At 39.4% G+C, this 14,259-nt stretch overlaps 1 protein-coding gene across 2 annotated transcripts; it reads right to left on the reverse strand.

Moving 5' to 3' along the window:
- Positions 1 to 1,064: 1,064 nt before the first annotated feature.
- Positions 1,065 to 13,752, reverse strand: LOC131799630 (uncharacterized). Of its 2 annotated transcripts, none has more exons than XM_059117342.2 (18): positions 13,113 to 13,752; positions 11,160 to 11,352; positions 10,718 to 10,834; positions 10,055 to 10,284; positions 9,739 to 9,844; positions 8,708 to 9,662; positions 7,976 to 8,236; positions 7,475 to 7,602; positions 6,536 to 6,774; positions 6,025 to 6,117; positions 5,151 to 5,205; positions 4,615 to 4,867; positions 3,962 to 4,082; positions 3,810 to 3,871; positions 3,638 to 3,729; positions 2,588 to 2,700; positions 2,234 to 2,441; positions 1,065 to 1,592 (listed from the first exon to the last, which is right to left on the reverse strand). In XM_059117342.2, the coding sequence occupies exons 1-18, from the start codon at positions 13,207 to 13,209 to the stop codon at positions 1,226 to 1,228; spliced, it is 3,690 nt and encodes a 1,229-aa protein (XP_058973325.2). In that variant the 5' UTR covers positions 13,210 to 13,752; the 3' UTR covers positions 1,065 to 1,225. The 2 variants fall into 2 exon arrangements, with proteins under 2 accessions (XP_058973325.2, XP_058973316.2); XM_059117333.2 differs by having other exon boundaries at positions 9,739 to 9,937.
- Between the last annotated feature and the right edge of the window lie 507 nt (positions 13,753 to 14,259).

Raw genomic sequence — 14,259 nt, forward strand, 5'->3', positions numbered from 1 at the left:
AACCAAATTGGTGAAATCCATGATAACTTCAACAAATAGCTAAGTATTGCCTTCGAAAAGTAGGCGGCATCCATCGTGATTCGTGGTATCAAAACAAATGTCGGAATTGGCTACATTTCGCGGTGAATCACCCATTTAACATCGCTGCAGAGCTGAATTTTTTCCAAAATCAGAATATTAACTCTCCATGTCTGGAAGCTGAGGGAGAAATGAAGGTGTTAGGCTTCTGAAGTGAAGAAATAATCGCTTAAATTTAGATCCAGTTCGATGTTATACTGTTCTCACAAAGGTCCGCACAAAAGAGAAGACCGCCGATAGCTTGTGCCGTACGTTGTGCCATATGGTTTTGTTTTGTATCCCAATGTAATATTTGGGCAGAAAAATTTTGGATGAAAAGAATAAATGCTTTTACCTGGAATTTGATATCATATAATTAATAAATCAATTTCAAATATCCTGAGCTTGCTTCTCTCGGTTCCGCGTCGATTGTGTCCACAGAACAGCAACCTGTCAATAGCCGGAGAAATCATGGGTTTATGTGAAATTTCAGAATTTTTGACGCAAAATTGACCGGGTGGAAATAAGAGAGACAGCCTCTTAATCCTTATATATCAGCAGGATTTGCAATCGCATTTGTCCTTCCTTTCCACGAAAGATTCATAATCACCGCCTAGTCACTGGATACTCATGCGCTGACTTTCAAAAGATCTCATGTCAGGAGGGAAAGAGAAGGGAAGAGGCAGGCTCCTTCGCCATTTCCCGTCGCCTACCCCGGCTTCGTCTCTCCCCAAGCTTCAATCCAAGATGTTGGCTAACATTTTCATAGTACAGCAAACTACTTTCATAGCACCGATAAATCTTTGTCACTCTTCAACCATAGCTCGGTTTTCAATAAAATTATTTATTTCACTGAAAGACCAATAGCAAAGACTTATTAGCCTAGTAGTTCGTTTACGACTCTTCAGTCATATTTTACTGAATCACTCACATATTCCTGGAGTAGAAGAAGGTAATTTGCCACGTAGTCGAGTGTCATATATGTGGATAAAAAAAACTCTTCAAAATGCAATGACTGATGATAAACTTTATTGAATTTTTTAAACAAACAAATTACTTTGGTCAAGATTGAGTTTTAGAAATATTTAAAAAAAATAATTTAGGAAACTGTCCTCATTTTCTCAATAAACCTTTGAATAGCAAATCTTATTTCAATCCAAGTATAAATTTAAGAATGCACTGATGTTTTCCTCCAGGGTAGAGTTGAATGACCTTTCGCCTTCCCTGCTACTGACTTGATGCTATGTTTTCTTCCCACGTGATCATCACGTGCATCCCGAGTTAGAGTCAAAGTGCTGCTAACATGATCCGAGTCCAAGAAATGGTTTGATTGCAGGCTTTCTATCTCTCCAAGTACATGCGTATTTGCCTCTCTGGCGTCAAAATTTGCCATGCTGTCATCAAGGAGAGTGGTAGCAGGCACACCAACGCATGCGTGAACGAGCTCTTGGTTCTCAAGTAAGGTTTTAACAATCTCTGATGGTTTTGGTCTTTGGGCCGGATCTTGATGCCAACACTTCCCAAGTAAGACGAGCCTGTAGATGAATGCTGATGTAATTCACTAAAGCAATCACAGGCTACCTTTTGGTCAGTCACATACACAGACAAACACACAGACAGTACGTCAGTCGTTCAACGGGTCACCGGCTCAGACCGTTGAATCACTCAGTCAAGATTTCAGTAACACAGCCTACTTCTCATTGACCCTCTCAGGGAATCGGTCATTCATCCCTGCAGTAAGTCAGTCAGTCAGTCAAGCTGTCTGCATACTAGCGTTTGCATGTCTGTCTGTCTGGTCGAAAGTCAGTGTTTTTCCTTTTAGCGACCTCTGTAATTGGCCTCGTAACTTATTGATTTCCATGTGATACACGATTTACCATAATGCAAAGAGTCTACCTCAGTTTCACCAGCACTAGTTGACTAGAGGTATTGCAACTCCAGGATGGAATGAAAATTTATAACAACTTTACCCTCGACATTTTTTTTTTCCTTGAAAGTTTGTTGATATTAATATATACTCATAGGTGAAAACAGGCACAGTAAGAGTGGGATATCCTACCTGAGTGCACAGCATAAGCCGGACAGGGTTCGACCCTGGACCTACTGGTCCGAAGCCAAGTGTCCTAAACACGAGACAAACACGATCTCTTTTAAGAAATCAATTAAAGATACATACATTTCTGAGCTGGACTGGCTCGGTATTTCCAACGTGTATCCTTTTTCCACTCTCTCCAAGACTTCTGCGTTGGACATCCCTTGGTAGGGAAAGCCGCCGATGGTAGACAACTCCCACAGTGTGACACCATAAGACCAAACGTCTGTACACGGAGTGAATAAACCTTCCCTGATAGACTCCGGTGACATCCATCTTACAGGCAGCATTGCTGTTAAGCCGTGGAAAAGGAAAGACATGTTAAATGTTGCTTGAAGTTTCGTGCAACTAAATTTACTGCAATTGAAAAAGCCAAAACAAAAAAGCAAACAGAAACCTTTTTCTGTTGATCTAGTTTAGCTTCATCTTTGTACTTACCCTTCCTTTGAAACCTGTAATAATCATTGTTTTGAAGAGTCCGCGCCAATCCAAAATCACCGATCTTTATAACGTTCCCAAACCCGACCATGCAGTTTCGTAATGCTAAGTCCCTGAAAACAGAAGCAGCAAAAAAAAAGGTCACTTAAACAAGGTTCATCATCATAATGGTATGAATATCTTACAAACTTTGGATGTAATTTGTCAAATATCCAAATTTTGATCCTTTTAAATCGTCCAATTCGTTAAACCCCTCCTTTCCTTCTTAGTTTCATTTTCCCTTTCCTATGTTTTCCCATTACCAAGTCATTAATTTGTGTTTTCCGTCACACGAGACATAAATTTGCTTTTTGCATAAAACGAATTAAGATTTTGCATAACACATAAGGAGAACAATGGGGGGGGGGGAGGGGGAGAGGGTACAAATGGTTGGCCATAGCGCATTTGAAGCTGCTTTAGTTTACTAATGAGACATGCGCAATTGAACCTTTTTTTTTCCCAACCCGCGGACCTGCATCATCCGTGATCTTTCCGTCTCACGTGGGATAATTCTGGTCCTTACATGTAACTCAAACAATAAGTTTGCTCGATTTTAAATTCGCTTTTTATAGGTAATAACATGATTTCGAGTGCAATTTGGTGTTAATAAACACGAGTAAATTTTTCGAAGACAACAAAATTGCACGAGCCCGTAGGGAATGTGCAATTTTCCAGTCTTTGAAAAACTTACAGTGCTTATTACACCAAATTGCAAGAGAAATCATACTATTACTTTTTAATAAGGTACATAAAAAAATCACAAAAAGTCAAGACAGACGAAATTTTGAAAGTGTGTGTGCGCTATTTGTAATTTGCACTCGTGTTACAACTTTGCATTCGTGTTTCATGAGATTGTACTCAGCCAATTAGGAGCGCGTTCAGACCCAACGTTCTTTTTTCATGTATATTATTTCCTATGAAACTCAGAACTTTGGTTCAATAGTGTTGAATATTCCGGTGTCCTCCTTCTGTTGCGCATCTATGCTTTAACGCACTAGTTTTTAGCTTCACCTGTGCACAAAGTTCATATCTGTCAGATACTGGAGCCCGCGAGCAATGTCCAGTGCCATAGTTGTCAGCTTTTCCGGAGTGACATCTTCGGACTTTGAAATAAATATTTATGTAATGTTAGTCTTGACAGAAATTCTGCCATGCAACCCTGTATTATTAAAATAATCGTTACCTCAGGAGCTCCAGGTTGATTCACCATGCGACGCCGAGCAAGAAGAAAATTTTTCAAGTCACCTAAAAACACAATCAAAATAATGTTAACTGAAGTCAGCAAGAGGCTCCAAAACTGTACAAAGGTCGAACAGAACGTGGTAAATGTGTTACCGTGTATCATGAGTTCCATAACAATATATACTGGTTCGCCTGTGGTACAAACGGCAAGGAGCTTCACCAGGTTTGGATGGGAAAGGAGCTTCATTTTATCTGCCTCGCTCAGAAATTCAATCTGTGTAGGGTAAGATTCATAAAATCCCTAGTCATAACAAGAGCAGAGATTCGCTACTTGCTATTTGTTACCTTCTCTACAACTGATTTTCAAAAGCAGAGCAGATAAAAGAGGGTTATATGGCGACAGCGAAAAATTCTGATAAATTGCATACGGTTTGTTGTTCAATGTTCTCTCTCAGGCATGTATATCTTTAATCTATATTTTCAAAATTCATTCGTGATACGCGGGGCAAATCCACTCCTCTTGATCGTACCTTAGCCCACCCTTGTGTGATCCCAGACCATCTCAATGATCAAGAATTGTTCCAGCTTTTTTTTCCCATATAATTTACACGTTGGTACAACGAAATGATGTCCTACACTATTTTCCTTGACATTTATTTGCATTTTAAAATTAAAAATACTCTTTTTCTCTAGACCCTCCAATCACGAACAATCACAGCGTTCTGGATATAGCACAAACATTCCAACAGCACTTTTACACTTCAGCCTAAAACTGTGAACGTGCAGGAACTCACACAAACCCTCACCTTATCCTCAATCGTTGCTCCAACTCTGAGAGTTTTCACTGCTACTGGTACCGAGACCTCAGATTCCTTCAGACCCATACCTTCTCCACCAAACACAGCTCCGAAAGCTCCCTCGCCGAGTTTCCTGTTTAAAACCAGTTTTTCTCGCGGTATTTCCCAATCGTCTAGTATAAATATGGACCCGGTGAAATTGGAATCCAAGAGACCCAGCTCGCGCAGACGATTTTTAGTGTTACGGTACTTTGAAGAATATCTGGTGTAAAGAGAGATAAAAAAAGTTCCTGCATGCATGCATATCTTTTAATCAGTCACAGCGATGGAGTAATTAAGATATTTAAGTTTTTATTTGCCAGTGTCAGGTATAGAAGGAGAAACATTTCAACAAATGATAAGATTTTCCCGTATTTTCGATATTTTTCGTTTCGAAAACAGATGTCCCTGCTTTCGCACAGACTAATCCGAGTATAAAGTTATCATCTTCTGGTATGGATTTTTTTACGTTTGCTTAACATTACATCATCTTATTGACGTCTTACCTTCCTTTGAGAATCCATATAACAAATATCAGGAGAACCGAAACAGATATCAGGGCTTTGGGAAAAATAAAATATTTTCAGTGAGTGGATTATAGACTAAAGAGAGAAATATGTTTTTTTTAGATAGAATCATTCCTTTTCTTATGATTTTTTTTAATATTCCTGAATACTTCAGATAAAAAATAGCATTATTGCCCAAAACTTTCATGACTTTCAACGACAGCAGAGTTCTTTCTCGATGCTAACCAACGAAAACGTGACAACCTCCCATCCAAATTTTGAGAAAAAAAACTCAACCAAAAAAGCGCAGTGTTCATGTCACTCTCTTCGAGCAGGTCTACCCAAAGTTTACTCCAACAGAAGAACCAAAGTTATAGGAATGGATAGGCTGAAAGGTGACAAGTTCTTCTCTCGAAACTCAAAACAGAGTTTCTTGTAAGACTGTGAGACATGAGCGTTATAGAGGAAAGATAATAACAAACAATCCACCAGCGCCCGTCGTATATAAGACGATAGATATCCAAAGAGGTCTGCAAGCCGAGTTGGCTACAATCATCTCATATTCAACATGCGCGAGTGGAATAATTGTTTTATTAGAAACGCCCCAAAATATAGATAAATCATCTCAATTTTATACACGCGTACACTTACCATATTTGTAGAGAATGGTATAATGTCTCATAACCCATGATGGCAAAGCTAATAAAAACTCTTGAATTGCATCATCCAATGATCCAGTTTTTAATGAAAGGAAGTAGACGAAGAGGATCAAAGCAGAGCTCAAACCATCGATTTCTTAAGCTTGATATTAGGATAGATATGCTCTCGCTCCTCACTTTTAGAAACTGATCACTACGTGTTTATTTTGACTCACCAATGAGTACGGCAATACCAATGGCCACTCGACAGGACACACCCAAAGCTTTTCTTAAATTCTCCACTGCGCATAGTGCCCTGGGTTCAGGTTCTTTATAGAAATGTCAAAAAAACATTAGGATATATTTTCTAGGAGCCGAATTCAGGGTGATTTAACAATAATACTTATAGGAATGGCTGAAAAGGAAAAGGACGACAAAAGTTTCCTTCTTCTTGATAAGACAAACTTCAAGTACAGTACTCGGTTTAATAAATAAACTGACTTTAGAATATATCATCGCAGTAATATAAAATAAGGAAGCTAAGTCTAAGTTTTTTCGCTCGTCGCCTGCGACGAGCGAAACTACTTCTCAAAACGGTGCTGAATGCGGCGGATCGTAATAAAATCAACACACTCCCTGCTAAAAGGTAAGATATTCTTGGATTTATCAACAACACAATTGATTTTCAAAGTTAGAGGTTACTTCTGGAATTTTAAAATAAAGAATAGATGAACTAAAGAAACTCGCCTGGTAAAACATCACTTGGTATTGTCCCCGAGGCCCATGTAATTGTGTTAGGATTCCACTGCAGGCCTCCTGAGTAAGTTGCGTTCGGTTTGTGGGCATGGATAAAGTTTCCAATGGTTACGGAGTGCGAAGTGAATTTCTGTTTGATGATAATGTCGGAGAGACGATCGCCTTTGTTAAAGTGAACCCTTCCAGACACACCCAAGAAGTCCACTTGCTGTATATAGCGACGGAACTTTCTGATTAATTGGAAGCGAAAGATGATCAGGTTGACATTTTTTTGAAATAAGAACCTAAACCTTGAGCAGTAAGTTTATTGTAAAATACTCCACCATATTATATTAACCCTCGATAATATTTGATAATCATTGTTTGAATCTGGCTTTTTTGTTAGTATTGGAGATGGTTTTTAGGCCTTTTTCCTCATATCAAGTTGGGCATGTGCTCTCTGAAAGGGAAACTTGTGTATAACTGTACCTTTTTAGAGGTTTGAAATTAAACTTTCGTTTGAATGACCACCAAATTACCACCGAACGTTGGCTATTAAATTTTCAAACAAAAGAGTTTATCTAAAAATCTCAATTGCCAGGCTTTTAAACCTTCTTCAGCTTCGTTCATCTTTGTCTCCGTGTTTGCTACGTTATCTAAATATTGCATCGCTGTTTCAAGCTTTGACTTCAGAGTTTCACTTAATTCGGTGGCCTGTTTTTTACGAACGAATCTGGCTCAATTTTTTTACACACCTTAATCAGTCAAGTGCTTTATCAAACTCCTGAGAGCGGGTTAATTGTTTCCCTCCTTCGTACAGACCTCTCAAAGTATTACTGGTTGCATGACATTAAAACTGGCATCGTTTACGTTCGTCTTTAGGAAACCAGCGTTTCAGCTTTAAACCTGTAAAACATTTTGTAATACCAAATAACATCAAAATATACTTACGCTGAGGTAGAATTGGTATCAATCTTATCCAAAGCAGAGGAGTCATTCTTGAGCAGCTGATTCAGTGCTACAGCGTATGTCCACACAGCGTCATGCGCAAACGATGCGTAATCCGACCATTCCTTTTTCTGCGAAAGAAAAATAACGTTAGGGTAAACTGAACAAGGGAGGCAGCAGAACCATGACAGCATGTAACTCTAGCCTGGCAATGTGGAAGTCTAAGGTATGGCTCCTCTAAATCTATCTAAATAAGATGCACTCTTAAAATCAGTTATATTGGTAGCCACTGTTTTTTTTGCTAGGATTTTCGCAAGGGATGCATAAGTGAGAATCAAAGTAGGAATATCGACACGCGTCTAAAGGCACCCACCACCCCTGCTTCACCTCTGCGCATTTATGATGGTATATAACGTGATATTGCTTCGTCTGGGCTAACATCTCCACCAAATCACGAGAAAACTTTGACGAACGACGGAAGCAATTGCATCACTGTGCTTTTACCTGCTTTGTCACGGTAGATCGATATTGTTCTTTCCATTGTTTAACAGTTCCTCCTCCCTCAACGAGTTGTTCGTCATCTCCAAAAAAGGGAGAAGATAAAGTGAAGTAGCCTTGATCAACAAAAGTCTTCATGTCATCATTAGAGCACGGTACGCTTTCTGGTGCGGCGTGCCTTTTGCTGTTATAAAAATCTACGTCCCACCAATTAGATTCCAGCCAATCAAGTAAGAACCACACGTAACCTTTTTCTGAAGTTAGACCCTGATCAAATTTAAGGAAAAAAAGGTATGAGAAAAATTAGTGTACAAAGCTGTACTTGGCGTAGTAGGGATGCAAAGTTCCTTTAATAACGAGTTACGTTCCTTTTGAAATTAGTAGCCTAGAGGACCGCTACATTCAGTAAACTAAACACCTACTGTTTTCTGGCTTTTCGATGGGGCGATTATAAAAGGTGTATCCAAAGAGTTTTTATTGATAATATATGATTGCTTTATCAAGATGGGTTTTGCCAGGCAAATGATTAGAGCACAGTAAAGAAAAAAGAGCCTGAAATCCGCCTAGTTTTCTTTGAAATATAATTGCATTTTGTTGAAATGCACAGTTTGTTAGCCACCTTGGGAGATCATTTATTACCTGTTGGAATTAAGTGTAAACTACTTGTGTAGAGGACCTTTAATACAGTACAGGTGATGAGCGTCTGAAATCATTATGTATGCTTGGAAACTTTCATACCTCCTTATATGCTTGGCATGTCACTGCCCTGGTGACTGCTGGGTAGGCATCCAACATTACCACCGTCAGTTTACTCTCTGCAACGTTCTTGACATAACTCTTGGCGTCCAGGTCTTCACCGGACGGCAACTCACGTGACAGTACTTGAACTCCGTGTTTTGTCAGGAATTCTGTACGAGACTGTATCGTGTTTACTGGATACTTAGCCTCACGCAAGACAACACATTTCTTCCAACCAAATTCTCGAAAAATTGATAAGTATGCGAGCTTGAATTCGTCAATGCTTGGATTTGTTCGGAAAAACATCGGAAATCTCGTTCTATCGGATAAAGCCACGTCATCAGCGCCGTAGCCCATCAGAACTGTGTTGTGAAATCGCGCCACTTCGGCTATTGGAAGTGTTGCCTTGCTGCATGCTGGTCCAACGATACCAATCACTTTTTCTGAATGATGCAGATTCAGGTACCGTACATAGGCCGAAATCACCAGCTCTCCTCTGCACTGAGTTGGAGCTACAAGTAGCTCAAGCCTGCAGCGCTCCAAAACGTTTTTGTCTCTGTTAATCTCCTGGATAGCTAGTTGGGCTCCAGCTTCATCACCCGGACTTGACCATACAGCCTTTGCCTCCACAAGACTAGGAAACATCCCTCCAATATACACAGTTCTTTTAGCTGTAGTTTCAGCTTGTATCCATGGCAACCAAATATCGCGTGATTTATTCAGCCAATGGCACATGGAGTCATTGATTAACGCGCTGTTTTGTGTTGTGCCGACCTGATGAAGTATATCAGTGATTTGCTCTCGTGTAAAGCTGATGGCTTTTAATAGGCCATAAATGTCCTTGTAACGATTTTGTATTTCCTTCCAAACAAACTTACGCAGGTCGTACAAGGGAAAATCGCATCCTCCATGATATTTATTCGTGTGGTTTACGGCGATGTAGTTCGAAGAAAAGCTGAAAAGGAAAACAAATCTAAGAATTTGAATGATAATATCGCTTCTAGGATAGAGTTAATGGATATAATGATTACCTGCATCCAGGGAAGGTAATCCTCCTAAATTTGTCATCTGTGGTTAAAGGGCATGGATCCCAGGCATAAAATAGTAACGGCTTTCTCTTTGCTTCATTCAGCAAAACTGTGGAAGTAAGGTTATTTCCAAGCCATATCACTGATATGTTCAATCGAAGACTTGAAATCTGATCCTCGACCATAAAAGAACTGAGATTACCTGTGATAATTAAAATCACCGTGATATCAAGCTCATGCTTAAAACCGCTGTGTTGCGGTAACCGGCAAGCTACTTTATCTCCCAACGAGAAAGAAAATATTTTTTATTGAATTTCACCTTTATGTGCAGCCATAAGAGCAACACAATTTTCGCCACTTTGGTTTAGTTGGACACACTGCAGAGGATGGAACTCGTTTTCTATGCAAGCCTGACATGTGATCAGTTCCGATGCGAGGGGAAGTTCCTGTAGTACAACACGAAGCTGTAGGGCTCTCCAATGATCAGCGGGTTGGTGGTGTTCGCTCCACATTCGATCAACAAAGAAGGAGTTTGTAAACCAGCCTAATCTGGAATAAGACGTTTTTTGAATTACACGAGAGTAGGACAGTCATAACCCACCGACACAAACTCTAAAAATTCGTAAATATCATGGTAAGTAAGGGCCGACACATTTCTAGATGACAACTCGCTGCAGTTAAACGAGTCGTGTGTACTTATTCCAAAGCAAGTCGTTGGGAATTATTTTGCAATCGTGAACATCACATAAATCACACCAGGTTGGAATTGTGAGACTCATTAAGGGAACAAAATTCTATTGCTCGGAAAAAAAGATTTTCACAAACATGCTTTAACGGTCACACGAAGCAGATTGTGGCTGCGATCTGCTACTCACGACGTGACACAGCCATCTACAAAAAGAGTAGATCAAGGAAAAGCTTCTTTCTTTTTCAGCCTCAGGATTCTTAGACTCCAAGAGCCCGATGTTTTCCTATGACTAACCTTCCCGTGAATCCTATTGATCCCACATCCGCCACTACCTCATTCTCTGCAGGGTATTCACGGTCAAATGGTACCCAGACCTCTGTGTCTATCATGGCTTGCGGAACACCAGAAAATCTGTAATCGGGATAATTAAATAAGTATTCAAATCAACTGAAGTTCCTTGGCCAGACGGATAGACAGACACACTGACAAAGACAATTACCCTTGTGGAGCACACTTGTTTTTATGGACCAGTCATCTAGTGTTCCTTGGCCAGACAGATAGACAGACATACAGGCAAAAATAATCACAAACAAAAGCGCTGCACTTCTTTACAAGTCATCGCTCAACTGCAACAACTAAGCTCTAGTGTGCTGCCCAAGAGATGCGTAGATTCTGCATAGACTAAGAAAAGGGCAAGTTTTACTGCATGAGATTAACTGTAGGCACTTTGTTTTACCTGGCACTCCCACAATTAGTTCCTAAAGTCTCTTGAAAGCAGGGTACCAATTTGACGTCATCGTACCCCAGGCCTTCCTCTAGTAAAATCTTAGTAAGCTGTGCAGTGGCTTGCTGGGAAGCGCGATGTCCATAGGAAATTGTCAGTGGTAACTCCTTTCCTTGAAAGGTTAATTTCTGTTTCTCTGTTGGACCTGCTTCGAAGAAGAATATCGGTAAAAAATCAATTAAAAAAACATTGTCTGCGGTAGTTAAAATCAAAGCTCATGCAATTCCTTAGGACAGACAGTTGCTGAATTAACGGCAACAAGGTCTTGAAGGTAATCTCTAGGCGGGTAAATTTTTGTCAAAGCACGAAAATCGTCCTTGAGTTAAAAACTAAACAATCGGCTTTATTAGCCATAAAAATCTCTTGACCCAAAAATTTTCCTTACAATATCTCTACTGAGTAAAACATTAAGCTCAAAAGAATAAAGGAAATGGTCACCATCTGGAAAAAAACCTCTTGATTGATGTACAAATTCTCCTGTCAGTACCATGGGAATTTTACAGGGAAAAACATGGAGAACACGCTTGCTCGTGTTGGGGAATAAATAAGGGTAAGATGAATTGAGATACATGATTGAAAGTTTGATACTGCTGTCGCCATTTATTTTCCTTACTTGACGTGAAATGCTTGTTCTGAACTTAGCGATGAAACTTGATCGAGATTTCAGGACTTCTTCACTATTTACATAGCTTTATCTAAACAGTGGCAGCCGGCAGAAGTTCATGGAGACAGCTGTGCAAGGCTTGACTGGATAGTTGGATTTAGTTAGCTTTCGAGAATTAATAAACCCGTAAACTCGGAAAAAGTCCTCCTTTATTTTCATTAAATATTTCTTGACAATGGCCCGAACCAAACACATCACAATTATGTTTACACACTTTCAGCTACACTATATTCTACTAAGTGCTCCTTTGAATCAGCCGTGTTCGTAGTTGTTGTTGGTTTTTTTTGTACTGTTTTTTTGCTCTTTTAGACCTACTTTAAATTGAGCTATCTGACAGGCCGAAAACAGTTAGCGTGACCCTTGGCAAAGATCCCGCATTCACAGGCGAAACCTAGGCCACGGAAGTACTCTTTATAGCGACATCTATCGTTACCACGATAAGGATAATTTCAGTGTTTCTTCAGCGTTTCTTTTCCCAGTGTTTTAGTGGGCAGAAGACTTATGAAATACAGAAAAGAGAACAAACGTGCTTCCTTTTGTCCTGACTGGGTTGGTGTTCTGTGGTTTTGCACAGTCCGCGCGATCTTGATAGGTGACATTTCTTAAGATCAGCTGCTGCGTATCTTGATATATTAGGCTCGTTTCCAACAGCTACAGTTTCCTGTAGTTTAGTTATTGATTGCTACACACGATCACTGATTATCAGTTTATGACGAATCGATTTTTATTTAAATATGCAATCTACGTAGGTGGTGCTCCTATTTGTCGAAAAACACTTTGCTTGGTCGTGTGTACAAAATGTCGTATTGAGTATTCGACCTCTGCCGGCAGTAAGTTGAAACATTCGATCAGTATATCAACATACTACGAAACGTCGATAACAAGTTTCATTACATAAAAAAGGAGAATTATTTTGAAACGTGTTTAAATGCGATTGAACTACGCTTTTAAATAAAGGTCTCTGTTAGATCTTTAACGGCTCGCGTGAGTTAATGTAATGTTATTGCTACACGTACGTGTAGAGACTGAGTTTAAATTACTTTATAGTTGCGATGATTCAATCAAGAGTGACTCTTCGTGACAATATACTGTATCACGGAAAATCATGATCAATAGTTTGTAGCAATCACTAGGATGTGTTGCTCTGCGTTAACAAGTCTGATCGTTCAAGTAAACATTCTTGCTATCATTGGAGTAAAGCGAATCGCTCTTATTCAAAACATGCGCAAACGCTGACTGACCTGAGAATTCGTGGAGGCATTTACCACTTATAAAGCTTCTGCTCTGTAACCAAAGGATTATCAAAGAGCTCAAAGACAGCACTCGTTTGTAAATCATCTTGAGGAGAGCTTGCGGAACGAATTTTGAACTGAAATCCCGCTGAGCTGTGGCTTCCAGCAGTCACTGTGTAAAACAAATCGATCTTTGCCAAACATCAATTAAGCAACATTGGGTTCGTGAATATACGGCAATTCGAATTCATCGGTGAGAGGAAATGAAGCAATACTGATCCATGTGGTAATGCTTGAGATCCAAGCTCTTATGGCGTCGTTCAGAATGAGGAAACACTCAATATTTCTATTTGTAAAGACCGCTTGGGGCCGGCTAACTCGTGATCGCGTCTAGGCTAGTTTCAAAATCCACCGATGCGTTTAATTTACAAGCTGCACAACTATCAACAGAACATTGTTATTTTCCTTTGTTTCTTTCAATTGAAATAAAAGAGAGCGAATGAATTGACAATCGCTGTCCACAAAACAGAGTATTCCAATAATAGGACTGCCACCTTTGCACCGGCCGGCTTTGCCAACATGCAAATTACGAACAGGTTGATCGGGGAGACGTGTTTTGTGATTATTTGCTCCATTATTAAAACTCTGAGATCAAATTTATTTATGCATGTCACAATTGGCTGTAATTTTGTTTTTTGTCAAAAGAAATACGCGCCCCTACTTGGCCTCATTGTGTCTGGAGTCATGCCAAAAACAGTGATTTGAAATGTATTTATTTTTTGGTCTTAGAAGACCTCATTCACGAACTGAGACTGGAACGAATTTACCTCCAATAACTTCTTTGTTTGTTTTAAATGGAAAACAAATATCTCACTTTACGGCGACTATTTTAAGCAAGCAAAACTGTGAGCTTTCGCCACTTTCTTGAGTTTCCCCGACAAAGCAGGATTCTGATTTATCAGGTCAAGATTTCATTAGAATAATCGGATAATAAAAAAAAAAAATAATGAAATGATTATTGTTCGTTGAGTATCATTTAAAGACGCTAACATTCAAATGTCAAAAAATAAAATTTATTTCAAGATACTACATAAGTAAGTTAAGTATGTCTTTGATAGACAAATAAATACAACTAAATTCTTGAAAATTTAAGGGA

Source organism: Pocillopora verrucosa, chromosome 3, assembly GCF_036669915.1.
Source record: "Pocillopora verrucosa isolate sample1 chromosome 3, ASM3666991v2, whole genome shotgun sequence".
NCBI classification, from domain to species: domain Eukaryota; kingdom Metazoa; phylum Cnidaria; class Anthozoa; order Scleractinia; family Pocilloporidae; genus Pocillopora; species Pocillopora verrucosa.